General features: G+C 37.0%; 1 protein-coding gene across 3 annotated transcripts in view; it reads left to right on the forward strand.

The window, feature by feature from the left end:
* The window catches only part of LOC133516870 (bestrophin-2), a 75462-nt gene that overhangs the window by 8437 nt on the left and 50291 nt on the right, over positions 1 to 16734 (forward strand). For all 3 annotated transcript variants that reach the window (XM_061849881.1, XM_061849883.1, XM_061849882.1), the window contains exons 2-4: positions 6236 to 6346; positions 11697 to 11868; positions 15925 to 16127. In XM_061849881.1, the coding sequence (XP_061705865.1) occupies positions 6236 to 6346; positions 11697 to 11868; positions 15925 to 16127 (486 nt within the window). The remainder of the gene's footprint in view (positions 1 to 6235; positions 6347 to 11696; positions 11869 to 15924; positions 16128 to 16734) is intronic.

Raw genomic sequence — 16734 nt, forward strand, 5'->3', positions numbered from 1 at the left:
TGGACGCGCGGCGCAATGACCCGAGATAGGGCACTTAAAGGGTACACGAGAAATAGTGAGTGTAACTCAAACATTCCTCGGTCTCCTCGAAACCAGTGTTCCAACTGTACAAATTATATATATAGATAATTATCACAGATCCCTTTTTGACTATCTGGCCCTATTGTTTTGTTTTGGATAGGGCAGTGTAAGTAAGCAGGCAGTAAAACTATTAGCTTAGCTTACCCAATACACATTGGCACCTATGCGGAGGTGCTACTGCTAAGTTTTGCTGGCTGTAGGTACCTACAGAAGAACAAGAGGAATTTTATAGTATAAAACGAAAAAACCCGACCGCTTACATACAGAGTGACCTTAGCCATTGGACAAACCCTGAAATCCCACGTAGGGTTACTTCTCAGGAATGCCCTGACGTTAATATTTTTTTAATTAGAACTAAAGACAAAAAAAAAATTCGAACAAAAGTTATTTGCAATAATCGACAACAAAAAGAAACACACTGTGTTAATCTTTGGCAGTGCTTTTGACAATTAGTTCGAAATATTTGATTATGATGACATTTTTCAAAAGTCAGCTTATTAGTGTCATAAATAAAAAAGATAATCAAAAAGGTCGAAGAAGGTTCCATACTATTCTTTTAGGATATTACCTTAGGAGCTACTAACAGATACAGGCTGCTCCAAAGTAAAAAATGGTAATTTGTTAATTTCTTCAAAACCGCTACACCGGTTGTTATGATACTTTGTACACTGGTTCTAAATACCATAATGCATATGTACGGTCAACCAATTTGATTCCTAGGCCACTATAGAACCATGTCATAATGACTTCTACGACAGTGCTTATTGAGTGATGCGTGTCATGTGTAGATTAGTTAAAGCGACAAGGTTCTATAGTGGCCTAGGATTCAAATTGGTTGACTGTACATTTCGGCTTTGTCCAATGGCTAGGGACACACTGTATATTTTTGAAATGGTTTTTTCACTAGCTTTCATTTGATACCCATACTGTTATGGTAAGAAAATAAATTAACCCAAAATAAGATGAGATCTGTAAAATGTCACAACCAATGTCACCGCCGTCACCGGGACTCGTACAATAGAAAAGCAATTAATTTATTAAGGCTCACTTGCACCATCCCACTAACCCAGAGTTTACCGGTTAAACCTGGAATTACCATGGCTACCAGTACAATTTGACACTGGGTTAACGGTTAATTCGGTTAACCCCGGGTTATGGGATGGTGCAGGTGGCGCTAACATAGTCATATTTAAACGTGCCTAACTTAAATAATTTATCTTAAATATTTTTGTTACGTTACTTTACTTAAAATCTAAAGTTACGATACCTAAAAGTAATATTAAAATACGCATTTTCCAAGTAAACGTATCAGATTATCCCATACTGATGAAGTGATGATACTGACAAGGTCAGAGCATGAAAATGTAAACATATCATCAGAGACGATCGAGTAAGGCAAGGCACAGCGGTATTTTCCATCTACATACCAAACATACTTTTATGATCCTTTCTGTACCTACAATAGTCTTCTATAGCTCCATCTTTTATGTTTTATAGATGGGTGTTTTCACTTGACTGTGTATGTGTACCATTAACGGCCGGTCAGCGGGCAGCCGTCGTCACAGAACTGATGGTCAACGTCAAACCAAAGTGACAGTTAGACGTGTCCAAGACGTGTCTTAAACACAACTTAAGTCAAGTTCTGACAGTTATGAATTGATCCTTATATAAATATTATGAACCTTACCTACCTTTCAACTGAGTTTTTAACCGACCTCAATTGAATCATTGAAATCTTAAAAGGATTCATCAATTCGGTTGTATGTTTTTTTTAATGTTTGTTACTTCATAACTCCGTCATTTCTAGACCGATTTCAAAACATATTTTTTTGATTGAATTATAGATTCAATTTACAGATTGGTCCCGTTTTTGTCAAAACTCAGTTCTGATGATGGGATCTATGAGGAATCGAGGGAACTCTTCAAATGTGAAAGGCATACATATAGTGATTTTTGTATTTTCTGTAACAAATCAAGCATTTACATTAAAAAAGGTACATTTGATGAAGTGGGACTGCTGATGATGATTAGAATAGAACTCTTCAACGACACATATTTCACGATTGGCGATTAAGTAGTATTAAATTAGTTTTTTAAGTCATGTTTTAATATATTATAATAATCTTTATTTCACCGGTCTCCCTCACTGAAGTCGGTTCTTTTTTCTTAAAAATTATGTTTTTGATATATTTTACTTTCCAACGTGCTTCCTTGCGCAACAGTATGATCGTTTCCCTACGCCATGGGCGCGCGGGAGAGGGAGGTAGTACGAGTAAATACTCATAAACGAAATAATTGAAGAAATAGGTTCTTACCGTATTTTTTTACTTAATTGTTACATTTCTAAATTAAAAAATGTGATATAGTACCAAAAGTGCAAAACACTTGAGATTGGTCGCGTCAAGTATAGTTACTAATCTGCTAATATATAATGGCTAAATACACTATCCGAAAGCTCTCAAGTTATGCCCATGTTGATCATCATTTTGAGATAACGTCATGGTAACATGTGAACAACTACCTATGCAAGTTAATCAATATTGCAGTATGATAAACACACTTGATCCCCTTAAACTTGTAAGGGTTCATACTAAATAGAACTGTAGTGGTAATTTGCAATAGTTTGGTCGCGTGTAGCAAAGAGTGTACTCAAAACTAACAATTACAATTGATATCAATCGTCTCGGCCAAAAAGTTATACCATATACTTATAAATGTAGTCATATGTACACGAGAAAAGACTAACTACTTTTTCATAGACCTTCCCTCAAACGTCCGAGAACACATAGAAATGGAAAAGTAACCATGCACTAGTTAGTCTATTCTTAGTAACAAAGTATTCAGTATTAGCGAAGTAGCGACTTAGCTACCACGCCTTCCGATTCCTCAAAACCTCCATTCCTGTCCAACGGTGCTAGCTATCTGACGTGCGAGCATACGTGAATAGTTCACATCACATGGCTCACATAGTAGTTACCAGGTATGGGACATTTATTATTTAAATTGATGCACTCTCCGTACCCTACTTCAGAGGTTCATTGCACCGTTTCTAGGGTGATCATGTTTGTTTGATGTCTGATACAACAAATATCAATACGGTCTGCATTTGACCGCCGACTAGGAATGCCCAATCATGCTTCAGAGGACTTGTGAGTTCTCAAACCCACATATGAATCATATATTTACATTACCGACTTAGATACTTAGTGTAAGCCGAGAGGTGGAGTTTCGTACCAATACCAATGTTACTATTAAATGTTAAATATTTCTTTTTTTAACTTGGTTAATTATTTAGCGTTTAAGATTTGCCGTTTAGGACAATCATTTTCAGACTTCAGGTCATTTATGCTATAAGTAAATAAGGCAAAGGAAGTTAAGTTATGAATGAAAAGGTACGATACGATAGGGACCCTACATGTTATTTACAACATATGTTTCTTTCTGTTGTAATCTTGGTTCGTTGTTGTGTGTAAATTACACAAAGCGTAGCTGCAGCTGCTCTTACCCGGACTATTCGTTTATTTTTTTACAGTTCGCCGAATGCGTACCTAATTGCTAGCATCGCGCGTTTCTATTTACCCCTGACTCACGCATCGGTTGTTACCTTGTTAGCTGACTCGTCTCACACAAAATTCATATATAGACCTGCCTGTTATATCATAGAGCATAAAACATATATTAAATTAAATACCGCACAACCCAGTTATCGTTTTATTATGTATTATGGACCATTTATCTGCAAATTAGGGACTTTCTACAGCGGTAATTTTTTAGCAGTTTTCGTCACATTTGTTACTTTCGTCATAAATGAACAAGTCTATCCTTTGTTATCATTATTATTGGCTGCAGTGCATACTTGTATAGCACTCACCTCGAGTAGATAACTCATTTCCTTGTAGGGCCGCGAGGCTACTATTGCATTATCTACTTTACAGCATGACGTAATGCTATACCTATAAGAGTTTCCCATTTCGATATCGACCCTCAAGGCACGACAAGGCCTTTTATTACCATTGATTTCTGCAGATTCCATTTTTAATTTACTTATTACTTTGAAGTGATTTTTAGGGTTCCGTAGCCAAATGGCAAAAAACGGAACCCTTATATATTCGTCATGTCCGTCTGTCTGTCCGATTATTTTCCCTTGAGAGATAAACTTTTGGAGTGATTTATTTTTTAGTTTCGAGGTACTACGAGCGTTCTACGAGTAAATCGTCTTCACAGAATAATTGTGCTGATTGCGCATGTTTCATAATTCATAAATTTATTTCCTAGAATATGGTATATACAATTTTGGTGTCGTTGGTTTGTGGTAAATGTTGATATAGGTTCATAGGGCATATACAGAAGTGGTGTTTACTTATGAATACACGCTGATGTTCATAATCAAGGACTCGTACCTACGTATGTGATCGCGTGCGACACGGTAGCTGTCTTCCTTGCGGCTCGGCGCCGCGTCGGTGTCGGTGCAAGGTCAGTACTTTGACATGGCGGAACTGATGTAACATCCAACTCTATATAAAATAGCCTGGATAATTTATTACCATGTGATTAACAGTGATTCTTGCGGTCAAAAGGATTGAAAGGCCTTACTCAATACATATAAAAAGGAATGGTCTGTAATGGGATAGTTCATGAAATTTTGGCAAACGTATCAATTATGTTTTTTTACTTGTTGACTATTTTCACATCCGTCCTTCTGGAACTCAGCGCGAGAAATATTACACAATACATATACTTATCATATTGTTTGTAAATGGCTGTTTATTTTCTAAATAACCAAGAAATATGTACCGATTCAAATTTTTGAAGTAGGACGTGAGTAGAACTAACAATAGTTTTTGGAAGTAGGTACGGAAGGAACTACATACCTCATTAGGTCATCGCCATTCTATGGCAACTAGATATATCCGCCACAGCTACACTCATAGTCCGGGATTGTTAACATTGCGTCAGAGCAATAATATTGGTTACGATAATTACTTTGCCTATTAGCATTTTATATTATCTTATATACTTTGCTTTCATCGCGGCTCGTTAAAGCATTAGCATCTTGATGCGTTATATGTTATACATTATGTAATACACTTATGTATCTTATGAATAAGGGATCATCCATAAATTAATGAACACGAATTTTAAGATTTGTTGATCCATCCCCGCTCCTCCCATACTTGGTCACATTTGTGAACCCGTTCTGGTGTGACGTCACATATTTGCCATATTTGGTTAATTTTTAGGTACTTTGATGATTGAAGACATCATCAATGACAGCTCCGCCCGTTGTTGGTTTTATCATTGAATTCATTAATATCATTATTATAAGAACTGTGACAGTTCCACAACACGTAATATAGTCAAATCTTGTAACGCTGTTGTGAAAACGGATTTATTACTGTCATAATATTCTGAATTCTGAGCACTCGCATAACGATCTCAGACGGCGCGCGGCGTCAACATCGCCATTCGGCAAGTTTTAGGTTCGATAAACCTACGCAATGCTTTAGTGGCTATTCAGCAGCCGGAAAAATAACTAAAAAATATTATATTTTGTCTCTTGTACACCAAGAAACTTCAGATTTTTACTTTCGCTATCGGAGCATTGTTGACGAATAATCAGATAAATATAATCGGTGTGCAACATTACTTATATATTTACAATTCTTCTAAATCTAAAAGCTGTTCAATCAATGGCCAATGGTTAACAAACTTTAATTACTTATAGTGGTTTATGTGACCGATGCCAACTGCTACTTGAAAGGCATCAAAATACTAAGTTGGGTTTATGGAATGAGCATTTATTAGTACTTTTTGATACATACACTGCTTTCACTACACTTAAATCGACCGGGATACACAACTGGTATACACTGCTTTATCTTCAGTTCTACAGACTTATTATAAGCTCCCTATGATGTGTTCATGATCCGCATGTTAAGTTAAGACTGCCATTGCAGCATTTGATTACTCAATTAAACCACTAAAAGTTAGTCTATTCTTAGTAACCAAGTAATCAGTAGCGACATCTGGACTATTACTAGAACGTGGTAAAATCAAATTTGTCTTTGTTTTTCAAAGTTGTTCGAAATTTTAATGTCATTTATCATTATTCAATAATAACATTTTCTCAGATAATTTTTAACCTTTTTTTCAGATGGAGAGGAAGCATTTACAAGTTGGTGTGGCTGGATCTCCTATGTTTTCTACTTTTTTACTACATTTTAAATTTGACTTATCGCTTGCTACTCGATGAGCATTCCAAAAGGTAACAATATATTTTAGTGTTGTTTAATACTGCTTACCGCTTTCCTGAATGGTTTTAACTTTGTTCATTGATAACATTTGTTTTTGATTGCGGTTTATTTGGCAAATGGTAATATTGGTAATCTAAGCTCTCAGACATCTAAGAAAAGGGTGCGGTGTGTTCATGTGTTGGTCGGCTAACAATTACGGAACGTCACCAAACCGCGGGGCCCTAATAGAACTTGTGTTTGTATTGTACATTGTAAAAACACTGTTTTGCGATGGTAACCTGTACTTTCATCAATAAAACGGTTTGGAGTTGGCAGAATAAAGGATGACTAACGCTAGACCGGGCCGGGGCCAGGTCAGGGCTTCCGGCGCTTCGTTTTCTATGGGAAGCACCACGTGATCACTGACCAGCCGTCATATAAAATGGCCACGGGCCGGTGTAGCGTGAGTCATCCTTAAGGCATCTGATGTATAAAAAAAAAACTATATACCTGATAAAAAATGTACACCTAACGTTACGCCCGCGCCATTTTAATGCATGACTTGCTTGAACAGATCATATACCTACTTATAGTCTGAACAACCGTATAAACCGGCGCTATTTTGTTTGTCTAGGCTTGGGTATAGAAATGAATTTGATTTGAATAATGGACCTTTATTTTAAACCCGGAAATGGTTGGCCAGACTACAGGTTTTATTGGCATGTATATATTCATACATAAAGTGGCCATGCACTTTTGCATGTGTGTGTGGGACATGTAAAAGTGCTTGGCCACTTTATGACTGAATTTTGCGCTCGCTGGGGAATTCTAAAACAATAACGCGCACATGCGTTTTATAATGCGATCTGTCCGTGCTAATAAGCGTGGACCATATACTACATCTGCATAATCAAACCTTGAGAGTTCCCTGGATTCCTTATAGATCCCATCATCAGAACTGGGTTTTAAAAATAACGGGCCTAATTGGGGAATATATACATTCGTACAAAAAAATAATTATCCAAATCAGTTCAGAAATGACGGAGTTCTGAGGTAACAATACAATACAATACAAATATTCTTTATTGCTCACCAATATGAAAAGAACATAATGACATACCTACAAATTAAACACACAACTTAGACTATAGTATGGACACTATGGCAGACAACGGGTAATGGCTCCTCTACACGATGGCCCAGCGCAGGCAGTCCAAGGGACGCATTTATGCGTTAGAGGGAGTAAGTGATATTGCTATCTCATTCCACCGCATAGCTGCGTCCCTTAGACTGGCCTACGCTAGGCCATCGTGTAGAGGAGCCCTAACATACATACAAAAAAAAATAAAAGAAAAAAATTATACGGTCGACTTGATAACCCCCCGCTTTTTATGAACTGTGTTAAAAAATTGTGGGTTGCGACAATGTATATATTTAAAATTTTGTGTGTAAATAACACGACTTTAAAACGTCTTGTTCTATTTCCCAGTTACAACTTGTTTGCGATGATTTGTCCGAGCTACGATTATGTATAACGATATTATTCTATATCCAAATTAAGTAGGCAATAATAGCAGTCGAAACAATACGAGATCACTAATCACTATTTGATATGACAACGTCAGCGGTATCGCTTTCAAAATGAATAAAACATGGATACTTCTGTTCTGTAGCAAAGCAACATACGAGTACATACTTTGGTATTTGTTTATTACTAGTTAGATTCTTGAATAAATAGCTTAGTGATTAGTATATAATTAGATATTTATTTAGTTCCGTTTAAGAATGCACTACCATAATTTATTAACTGTATCAACATATCACACAACGGATTCTACAAGTAAAGATTTGAATTTGCCGTGGATGATCATCATGTTTTTGTTGTAGAATTATATAATTGCTGCCTTTTATAATTATGTAGTAATCTAAGAGTTTGCTAAGCTGTGAAGAGTTATATCTTCTTATTGATACTAAAAGCTGTTTTACGAGGAAATAAGTAAAACTATATAATTCTAAAACAAACAGCTTGTCTCAGACGTTTGGTACAGAAGTTGTATTGTAAGGTGATTTTCTAGCAGGAGGTAGCTAATTTTTGGGACTAAACTAGATTATATATTACATGTTTACTTACTTAACATAATGCAGTCTTAAACTCACGAAGTATTCCCTTCCATTCCAGGCAATTCGTTTCTGGAACCATCTCCCTCTCCCAATACGTCAAGCATAATTCTTCTTAAATCAGAGCGTAGCTAACGATAATAACATCTTACCAACCGCTTCAGTTAAAACTGTAGACCTATATAGGCAAAAAAACTTAGCTAAAACCCCTTTTGTTTGTGTGAGTAATGTGTATTGATAGACATTCCATATTTAGAATATGACGTAAGGTTTGCAGATTCATTATTTACTTAGCTAAGAATTTTTTTGAAGAAACCCCGTTATCAATGTTGCAATGTTCATTGAAAATAAGGGTTGGCGAAAATACGAACCTTAAATTATATATATAATATATTTATATATTATATCATTTCAGTGTAACTTGTATCATGGCCATTTAGTACTTAATTCAACAATTACTTCATCATATGAGGCATTACCGCCGCGGGCGGGTTTTAACCTGGTCAAGCAAATATCTTCAGTCTCTATTCGAGATTTTCTTTCTTCATATCCTAGTATACGCCGTCCAACCATCTGAGCTTAGGCCTGCCATTACCTCTGCTGCTCTCCGGTCGGCCTTCTAGTAGGCTTTTGGGTACTCTGACCTCGTCCATTCGTAACACGAGCCCTGCCCATCGCAGGCGTCCGATCTATATGGTCTTAATGACGTTATGCTCATTGTACATTTAGTATAAATGGCTCGTGGTTATAATGGCTCCTCTACACAATGGGCCATCATAGTGGCCTACTAAGGTGGGCCAGCGTGTAGAGAGGGTAGTGGTGTCGGATGGCTTATTGGCGCGGCGGGATGGCGATGGGATGGCCGGGGTGTCGGTTTTTCGTCCGCAAATCAAAGGTAGTGGTCCAGCGATGGCTGTACGCATCTACACGTGGCCCATTCCACAGTGCATGCTCGAACGCTGTCGAGTGTGGACGTTCGTGCTGTGTATTTTATTGATTAAAAATGACGAGTACGTGGCCGCATCACGAAACAATAAAGTTTTTCGAAATATATCGGGGAGAAAGCGTAATATGGAACCCCAAACATAAAGACCACAACGATTAAAATAAGGTAGCAACAGGCGGTCTTATCGCGTAAGCGATCTCTTTCGACAACCTTAGGGTAGTAGGATATTTAAAAAAAAAGTTTCGTAACAGATAGTGCACGAATTAATTAGAGTAATAGGAAAATTACATATACATTACGCAGACATCAGTACATACAGTACATTTACAATTTAAATAAATAAATATAATAATACATACCAATAATAAAATTAATAAATATTTGATATCTACGTATCTAAATATATATCATACATATATACACAGTATATACACAGCGGCACATTAAGGAAGAGACAAGTAATGATTTTTCAGTAGGGTTTTAAAGCTTTGAAGAGTTTTTACACAAATTTAAAATATTTAAATTGACTTAGTTCACGACCTGTTGTCTGGCCTAGTGACCCTGCCTATGAAGCCGATGGTCCCGGGTTCAAATCCTGGTAAGGGCATTTATTCTTGTGATGAGCATGGATATTTGTTCCGGAGGCATGGATGTCTTCTATGTATTTAAGTATTCATACATAATATATACTATGTATATCGTTGTCTAAGTACCCACAACACAAGCCTTATTGAGCTTTCCGTGGGACTTAGTCAATTTGTGTAATACTGTTCAATAATATTTATTTATTTATCTATTGCGATGGATAGATAACATTCACCATAATCTTCTACTTCATTTATTTTTAATTACTTATTATTGTGCAGCGTGCACATTAAGAAAATGTTGGTACGTGGCGTATAAACAAATTGCTGCAGCGGCTAATTCTTCCACGTTCATCTTAGAAAACGAATAGGTCGCAATTGAATGTCGCCATCATGTAGTGGTGTTTCAACCATCGCATGGCCATCTCGCTGGCCCAGCGCAGGCCAGTCCTAGAGACGCTATTATGCCTTAGACGGAGTAAGTGATATTGCTATCTCATTCCACCGCATAGCTTGTCCCTTAGACTGGCCTACGCTGGGCCACCGTGTAGAGGAGCCCTAACGCGTTCGGCATCTCTCATCCTCTTTCACAGCTCTGAAATTGCGTCTTAGTATTTTATGCTCATATTGCAACAAGGGGATTTCATCTTTTTTGCTCAGCACCCAACATTTAGAAGCGTCGGTGATTATGGGCGTTTAGTAGGGTTTTGTACAATAGAAGTTTTATCATTTAGCATTTGTTTTCATCATTTGACAGATCGTTGTTATCGGTTACTAAGGTCCCACGGTATACGAATTCATTGATGCTAGCGAAGGTGTTATTACCAATGTTAATTCCTTCCAGTAGTGCTTGCTGGTCTTTTGTGGCTTTTGACGCTTTCAGGTAAATACTTAGTCTTGGTAACAATTACTTACTTAGGATTTGGAATAAGTTTTGGTAAAAAAAATACGTTGGGGTCAGGTTATATTGCATTTTTTATTATTTTTTTACTTTTACGCAACTCTATTTATTAATTGTGAATCCAAGCTTTGCTTAGTTTGGGGCTAGGTCGATCTGCCCCCAAAATGGATATATGTGTCTTGGTAAAACTATTATCTCTAATCTCTATTAAAACTATCTAGTTTTGCTAACCCTTGTTTTCAGTGAATTCAAACATTCATATATTTATTTTTCATGAAGATTAAAGAGAAGTAGTTGTCGATGCTAAGTAATATATTTAACGCGTTTTTGTAAACTGTGCACAACTACATGCTAGAGAGGCTTCAACCAACTTTTTTACTCGTACCTATAATTAAGTTCATCACAGACGGAGCGATAATATACCTATACAAAAAGATACCTTATAGCAAGGTATCTTACTATATATTTTACGTACCATTTGACAGAGACCACAGTTTCACACACGAAGCTATAAATATATTTTGGTATCTCGCGATATCATATAGGCATCTTAAGATACCTTGCGATATATAACTCGGTATATTACGAAATATTTTGGCCTCTCAGAATGTAGGTGCTAGACAGACAGCAATATATATTTTAGTATCGTTGGCGTGTTTGCTGCTTAGCTATACTAAAAGATATCTGTCGGTATCTTATATATGTGACCACGGCCGGCAAAAGCAAAACGTCCCACTTTGTTGCTTGCCATAAGGAGTCCTTGACAGATTATTCAGATATATTATCGCTCCGTGTTCTCCGTGGGCTTTACTGTATTTATACTTATATTGTAGGTTATTCGAAGGCGTGGTGAACTACTGCAGCTACCACGGCAATGTGATACCGTTGTCGTTCGTGTTGGGTTTCTACGTCACGGTGGTCATGAACCGCTGGTGGAACCAGTACACTTCCATACCGTGGCCTGATTCCATCGCCGTGTTCGTCTCCGCCACCGTCCATGGACAGGTGAGAACTCAACACTGGTCTGCATTCGGACCAAGCTAACTCATCGTGGCATTTTCCATAAGACAAATCGTGGAAACGTCATCATAATCGACAAATGTCTATGAAAATATGACCTTCATAGTGACCCTTGCATACTTTGTTTTGAATATGTTGGTACAGACTACAGAGTTAGACTTTAGACGGACTATATGATTTTTTTTGTAAGGGGAATTCTTTGAATAAAATAACTTCTTTAGTTCGTTTTGTTAGCATTAGATAAAAGGTAAACAATTTTGATGTGTCTTTTTATTATAAACGCTGTTTTAAAAAAGTTTATCCTATTTATACCTTTAAACGAGCTATTCTTATTTTTTAAGTGTTTTTAACGAACTATAGGTAGATTATTTCGTATAAGTAATTATTGCCCTTAATATTTTTTTTTGTCTAATATAGGACATTATTACACAAATTGACTAAGTCCTATAGTAAGCTCAATAAGGCCACTATTATTACTATACCTTACCCTTAACACTCATGCAAAGAAGATATCCGATCGCTGGAATATCCGTTAAATTCTTGAATCCCTTATTCACTGGCAGGCTTCGATATGAAATTATTACTAACGGGTTTGCGGTTAACTAAAACAACTCTTCAAACAATTGTGTAGAAGTTATGCATTCAACAACACGAAAACTATTCATACATTTGTGTTTCCTTTTATAAGCCAATTATCAAAGCTACTTGCATTTTTACGGTATTCTCGTGTTCTATAATAGGTATCTAAGTGGTCAGTTTCGACAGCTATTTTTACAAATATGTAAATAACTTGCCTGGTTGGCCGAGTGCCTGATATACGATTGACATAGTGTTATGAAATATGAATGAAACACGTGCTTTCTATAAACACATGATGAATCGAAATTTTTGATGAAACCTAACGAACAGAGATTATAGCATACTCGATTTATAAAGTCCATAACGAAATATATACTTACCTAGAATAATTTTTACCATCTATGAATATGAGTCGAGCTTCACTCGAGTTTCACAATGATTTATCTCGATATCGTCCCCGAATGTTTCTATTTTGATTATTATACAATGCGATATACAGCATTTTTCATTACCTGTTTTTGATTAGAACTCATATTCTAAAGATTAAGGTTAGGTAAGTTACTAGTCACATTAGCCCAAATGTCTGAATTAACTTTCATATTTATTACTAAACAATTTACGACTTTTATTTTTCCCTATCGGTAACATAATTTAGCAAGCAATGTATCATACGAGTATCATAACTTTGCCTTTATTCGAAACGTCGTCGCACTTAGGTACTGACCAAAGAGTAAAGTAAGTATATAGGAAGTACTGACTACTGACACGACGTCACAACTGTCACAACTGCGGATTTTGTACGCAGTACAATGCCACTCAATAAGTTTTCAATTTGCGGTTGTAATAAGAAATACACTCTGTAAATTACAAATAAATAAATATATGCACTTTATTCTGTATATTGGCATAGGTCTGAGTGGCGGTTTGCAAACAAGACGTTCAGGAGCACCACACATATTTTGCGCTCATTAGATTTATTAACAAATGACGTCGTCTTTAGACGTTACCCAAGATAAGATATTTTACATATGTATCACATTACGTAGGTACTCTCACTGCCGTATTTAGAGGCAATTAGTGTGAATTGTAATGTTATCATTACGTCGGCACGGTATTAAAGGTTTGGCGATTATTCTTTTACTCTATCTATTCATAAATAAAACCATTATATAATTTCATTTATCATTAAACAGATAGGCTATCATGATAATTTCTACGTACTACAATCGCTATGATATTATAGTGTGAATATTAGTTATAAGATAACTTTAGAAACGCTAATACTTATCAAATTTACTCGTAGTTCATTATTTTTCCAAGTATGATTAATAATTCATTTGATAAAAAATTGTGTGCTGTGAGTCATTCTGTTAGATAACATGACCTTATCACATCCGTCATAGCGTCAGACAATTCTAATTGAAGTCCCGATGTTTACGCTGGGACACCTACTTTGTTTACTTCAAATTAAAAAAAAAAAAACAATAGTCCTCCTACATCCTCTGTCATTATTTTTACTCTACTGCGTCGAGGATGATTTTAGGAGTATGTGATGTACATTTTAGTCTTTTAAAGAGGAAGAGATTTTTTATGAAGATACCGTGGTTGATTTAAAGTACATATTTTGTAATTATATATAGGTAGAGTTAGTTGCAGTTAAAATCAGTTAAACGTCTGTTTTTGAAGTTCTATTTTAATGTTCCTTTCTCACTCTCATTTCTCACGAAAATATGCTTTATAGAAAAATATTTTTTCTAGATACTTTACCTTTGTTAATTCTCAATAGTTATCACAAGAAACTTTAATATGACATCGTAAAATTAGCAATTTATTATCTTATCATGTCAGTTTTCAAGGTGGCAGTATATCATGTATATCATGTAAATAATGTAAATCATGTTTGTACAAAACTAAGTACAATGCGTAGGCGGGATGGTCTTACGGTTCTGAACTAGAACTATTGCCGCTATATAACTCTGTCTCTAGCAATTTTAGTTCGTTGATGACCGCTGTGGTAGATTGATAATATAATGTATATCATCGTCGAAACGGTTATGCACTTTGGTTTGCTCTGTTGTTGTTATTTTACGTTTATCCACGCTTTGCAATAAGATGTCAACATATTGGGGAAGCTTAACATTTTTCATTTTAAAGATATTAAATTGTCTGCACGTGCAATAGCCACTCGGGTTCATACTTGAGCTGTAATAAAACAAAGGCTTTTGGCCCTTGGGTGTTCTCGTTCTGGTTCTAGACTTTGAGAAGATTGAAGCCATTGAAGGTGTTCTTTTACTAAGGTATATCATAGATTTCAACGTAGACTACCCGCACTGAAATTATGTATGGAGTTGTAGAGCGGTGTAGGTATTTCATGATTCCGTACACGCTTAATTAACTTAACTCGAGAGCCACTGAATGCACATGCAATTACTGCAATGAGCATGGAATGCTTGACGCTGACGCCGACCAGCATTTGGTTTAAACATTGTACAGTCGACGTCAAAGTTATATGTATTTACTCGTACATTTTTTGCCTTTTTAAAAACGAATAAGGTGCACTAGTGTCAAAGATACGTTGACGTCGACTGGCCAGATTTTGGCTACTAAAAGTGCAACGCCATGTACCTATAAAGACGATAAAACAACAATGATATTTGAAAATTTTTTTGCTTGTAGTTTGTGGCGACCACCTACATTCGTGTGAAGCCCCTTTAACAAATTATGTCTTAGATATGCGAATTTGACTCTTATTTATCTGTAATGTTTTCAAGCCAAATTTGGGAAACCGATTTTGTATGCCAGACTGGTGTGTGAGATTTGTATTGTACCCCTTTGTGATATAATCCTAATTCGTAAGTACAAATTTAATTCTACAAACTCCTAATTAGTCGCTGAAGAAATCAAAATCAGGCGTATTTTCGGAAATAGGTAAAAACTTACTTTATGTTGCATATTCATATCAAGTATCAAAATTACTAGGGTGTAACTTACTAATCTATGAAATCTGATATCTGGTGTTTCGTATCGAGAATCACTTCCCGCTCGTCTGGTTTTTCTTGAAAGTAATTTAATTTTATGATACAGGAGGCAAACGAGCAGACGGATCACCCGATGGTAAGCGATTACCGCCGCCCATGGACACCTGCAACACCTGAGGGGTTGTAAGTGCGATGTCGGCCTTTAAGATGGGAGTACGCTCTTTTCTTGAAGGTTTGAAGGTCGTATCGATCCGGAATAATACCGCAATACCTACCTATTGTCAGATAATAAGTGTCGTTTGCAATAAATAAGTGACATTTATATCAGTAATCATTTAAATAAATCAGCTTTCATTAGCCTAAAATCTAGCGGTCGGCGTAAGCGTCGAGAACGCACGCTCGGAGCGTGGCGTTTCGTGGCCGATGAGGAGGAGTAAATAAGAGTCCTAATAAACCCATTTACAAGCCAATGGATTGTCCTCAGGACGAGCGCGGGCGGCTGATGCGCCGCACGATCGTGCGTTACGTGTGCCTCTGCCTCACCATGGTGCTTAGCATGATCTCACCTCGCGTCAAGAAACGGTTTCCCACGCTCGACAACTTCGTTGAGGCCGGCCTGCTCCTCGACAATGAGAAGATCATCATGGAAAACCTTAACCACAAGTTTCCTAAGCCTTCGAAACATTGGTATGACTGGCACGTTTACATTGGGCTTATAGTTTGCGGTTGCTACTTAATACAGATTTACAATACGATGTCTTAACGTGCAGGATGTATGTAACATGCACGATTTGTGAGGGTGGCACTAAGTCGTCGTGATGTCAAATGGCTCCTCTACACGATGGGCCATCATATTAACCCACTAAAATGGGCCAGAGTGTAGAGAGGGTAGTGGTGTCGGATGACTTATGGCATGGCGGGATGGCGACGGAATGGCCAGTGTCGGTTTTTCGTCCGCACATCAAAATAGTGGGCCAGCGTAATAACGCACCATGCGTTACGCATCTACACGTGGCCTATTCCATCGTGCGTGCTCTCAACCATCGCATGGCCATCTCGCTGGTCCAGCACTGGGCCATCGTGTAGAGGAGCCATAACCATCGCATGGCCATCTCGCTGGTTCAGCGCTGGGCAATTGTGTAGAGGAGCCAAAATATTGATGGGCAAGTCTGTATTGATGCGGCTTGGTTTTTGAGTTTATATGACAAGTACAGCGCTCATTTTTCTCAAAAAAAAGCAGGAAATCCTATCCCGCGTGGAATGGATCGGATCCACTACGCATTTCAATGCCTGT

This window comes from Cydia pomonella, chromosome 4 (assembly GCF_033807575.1).
Source record: "Cydia pomonella isolate Wapato2018A chromosome 4, ilCydPomo1, whole genome shotgun sequence".
In the NCBI taxonomy this organism is placed as follows: domain Eukaryota; kingdom Metazoa; phylum Arthropoda; class Insecta; order Lepidoptera; family Tortricidae; genus Cydia; species Cydia pomonella.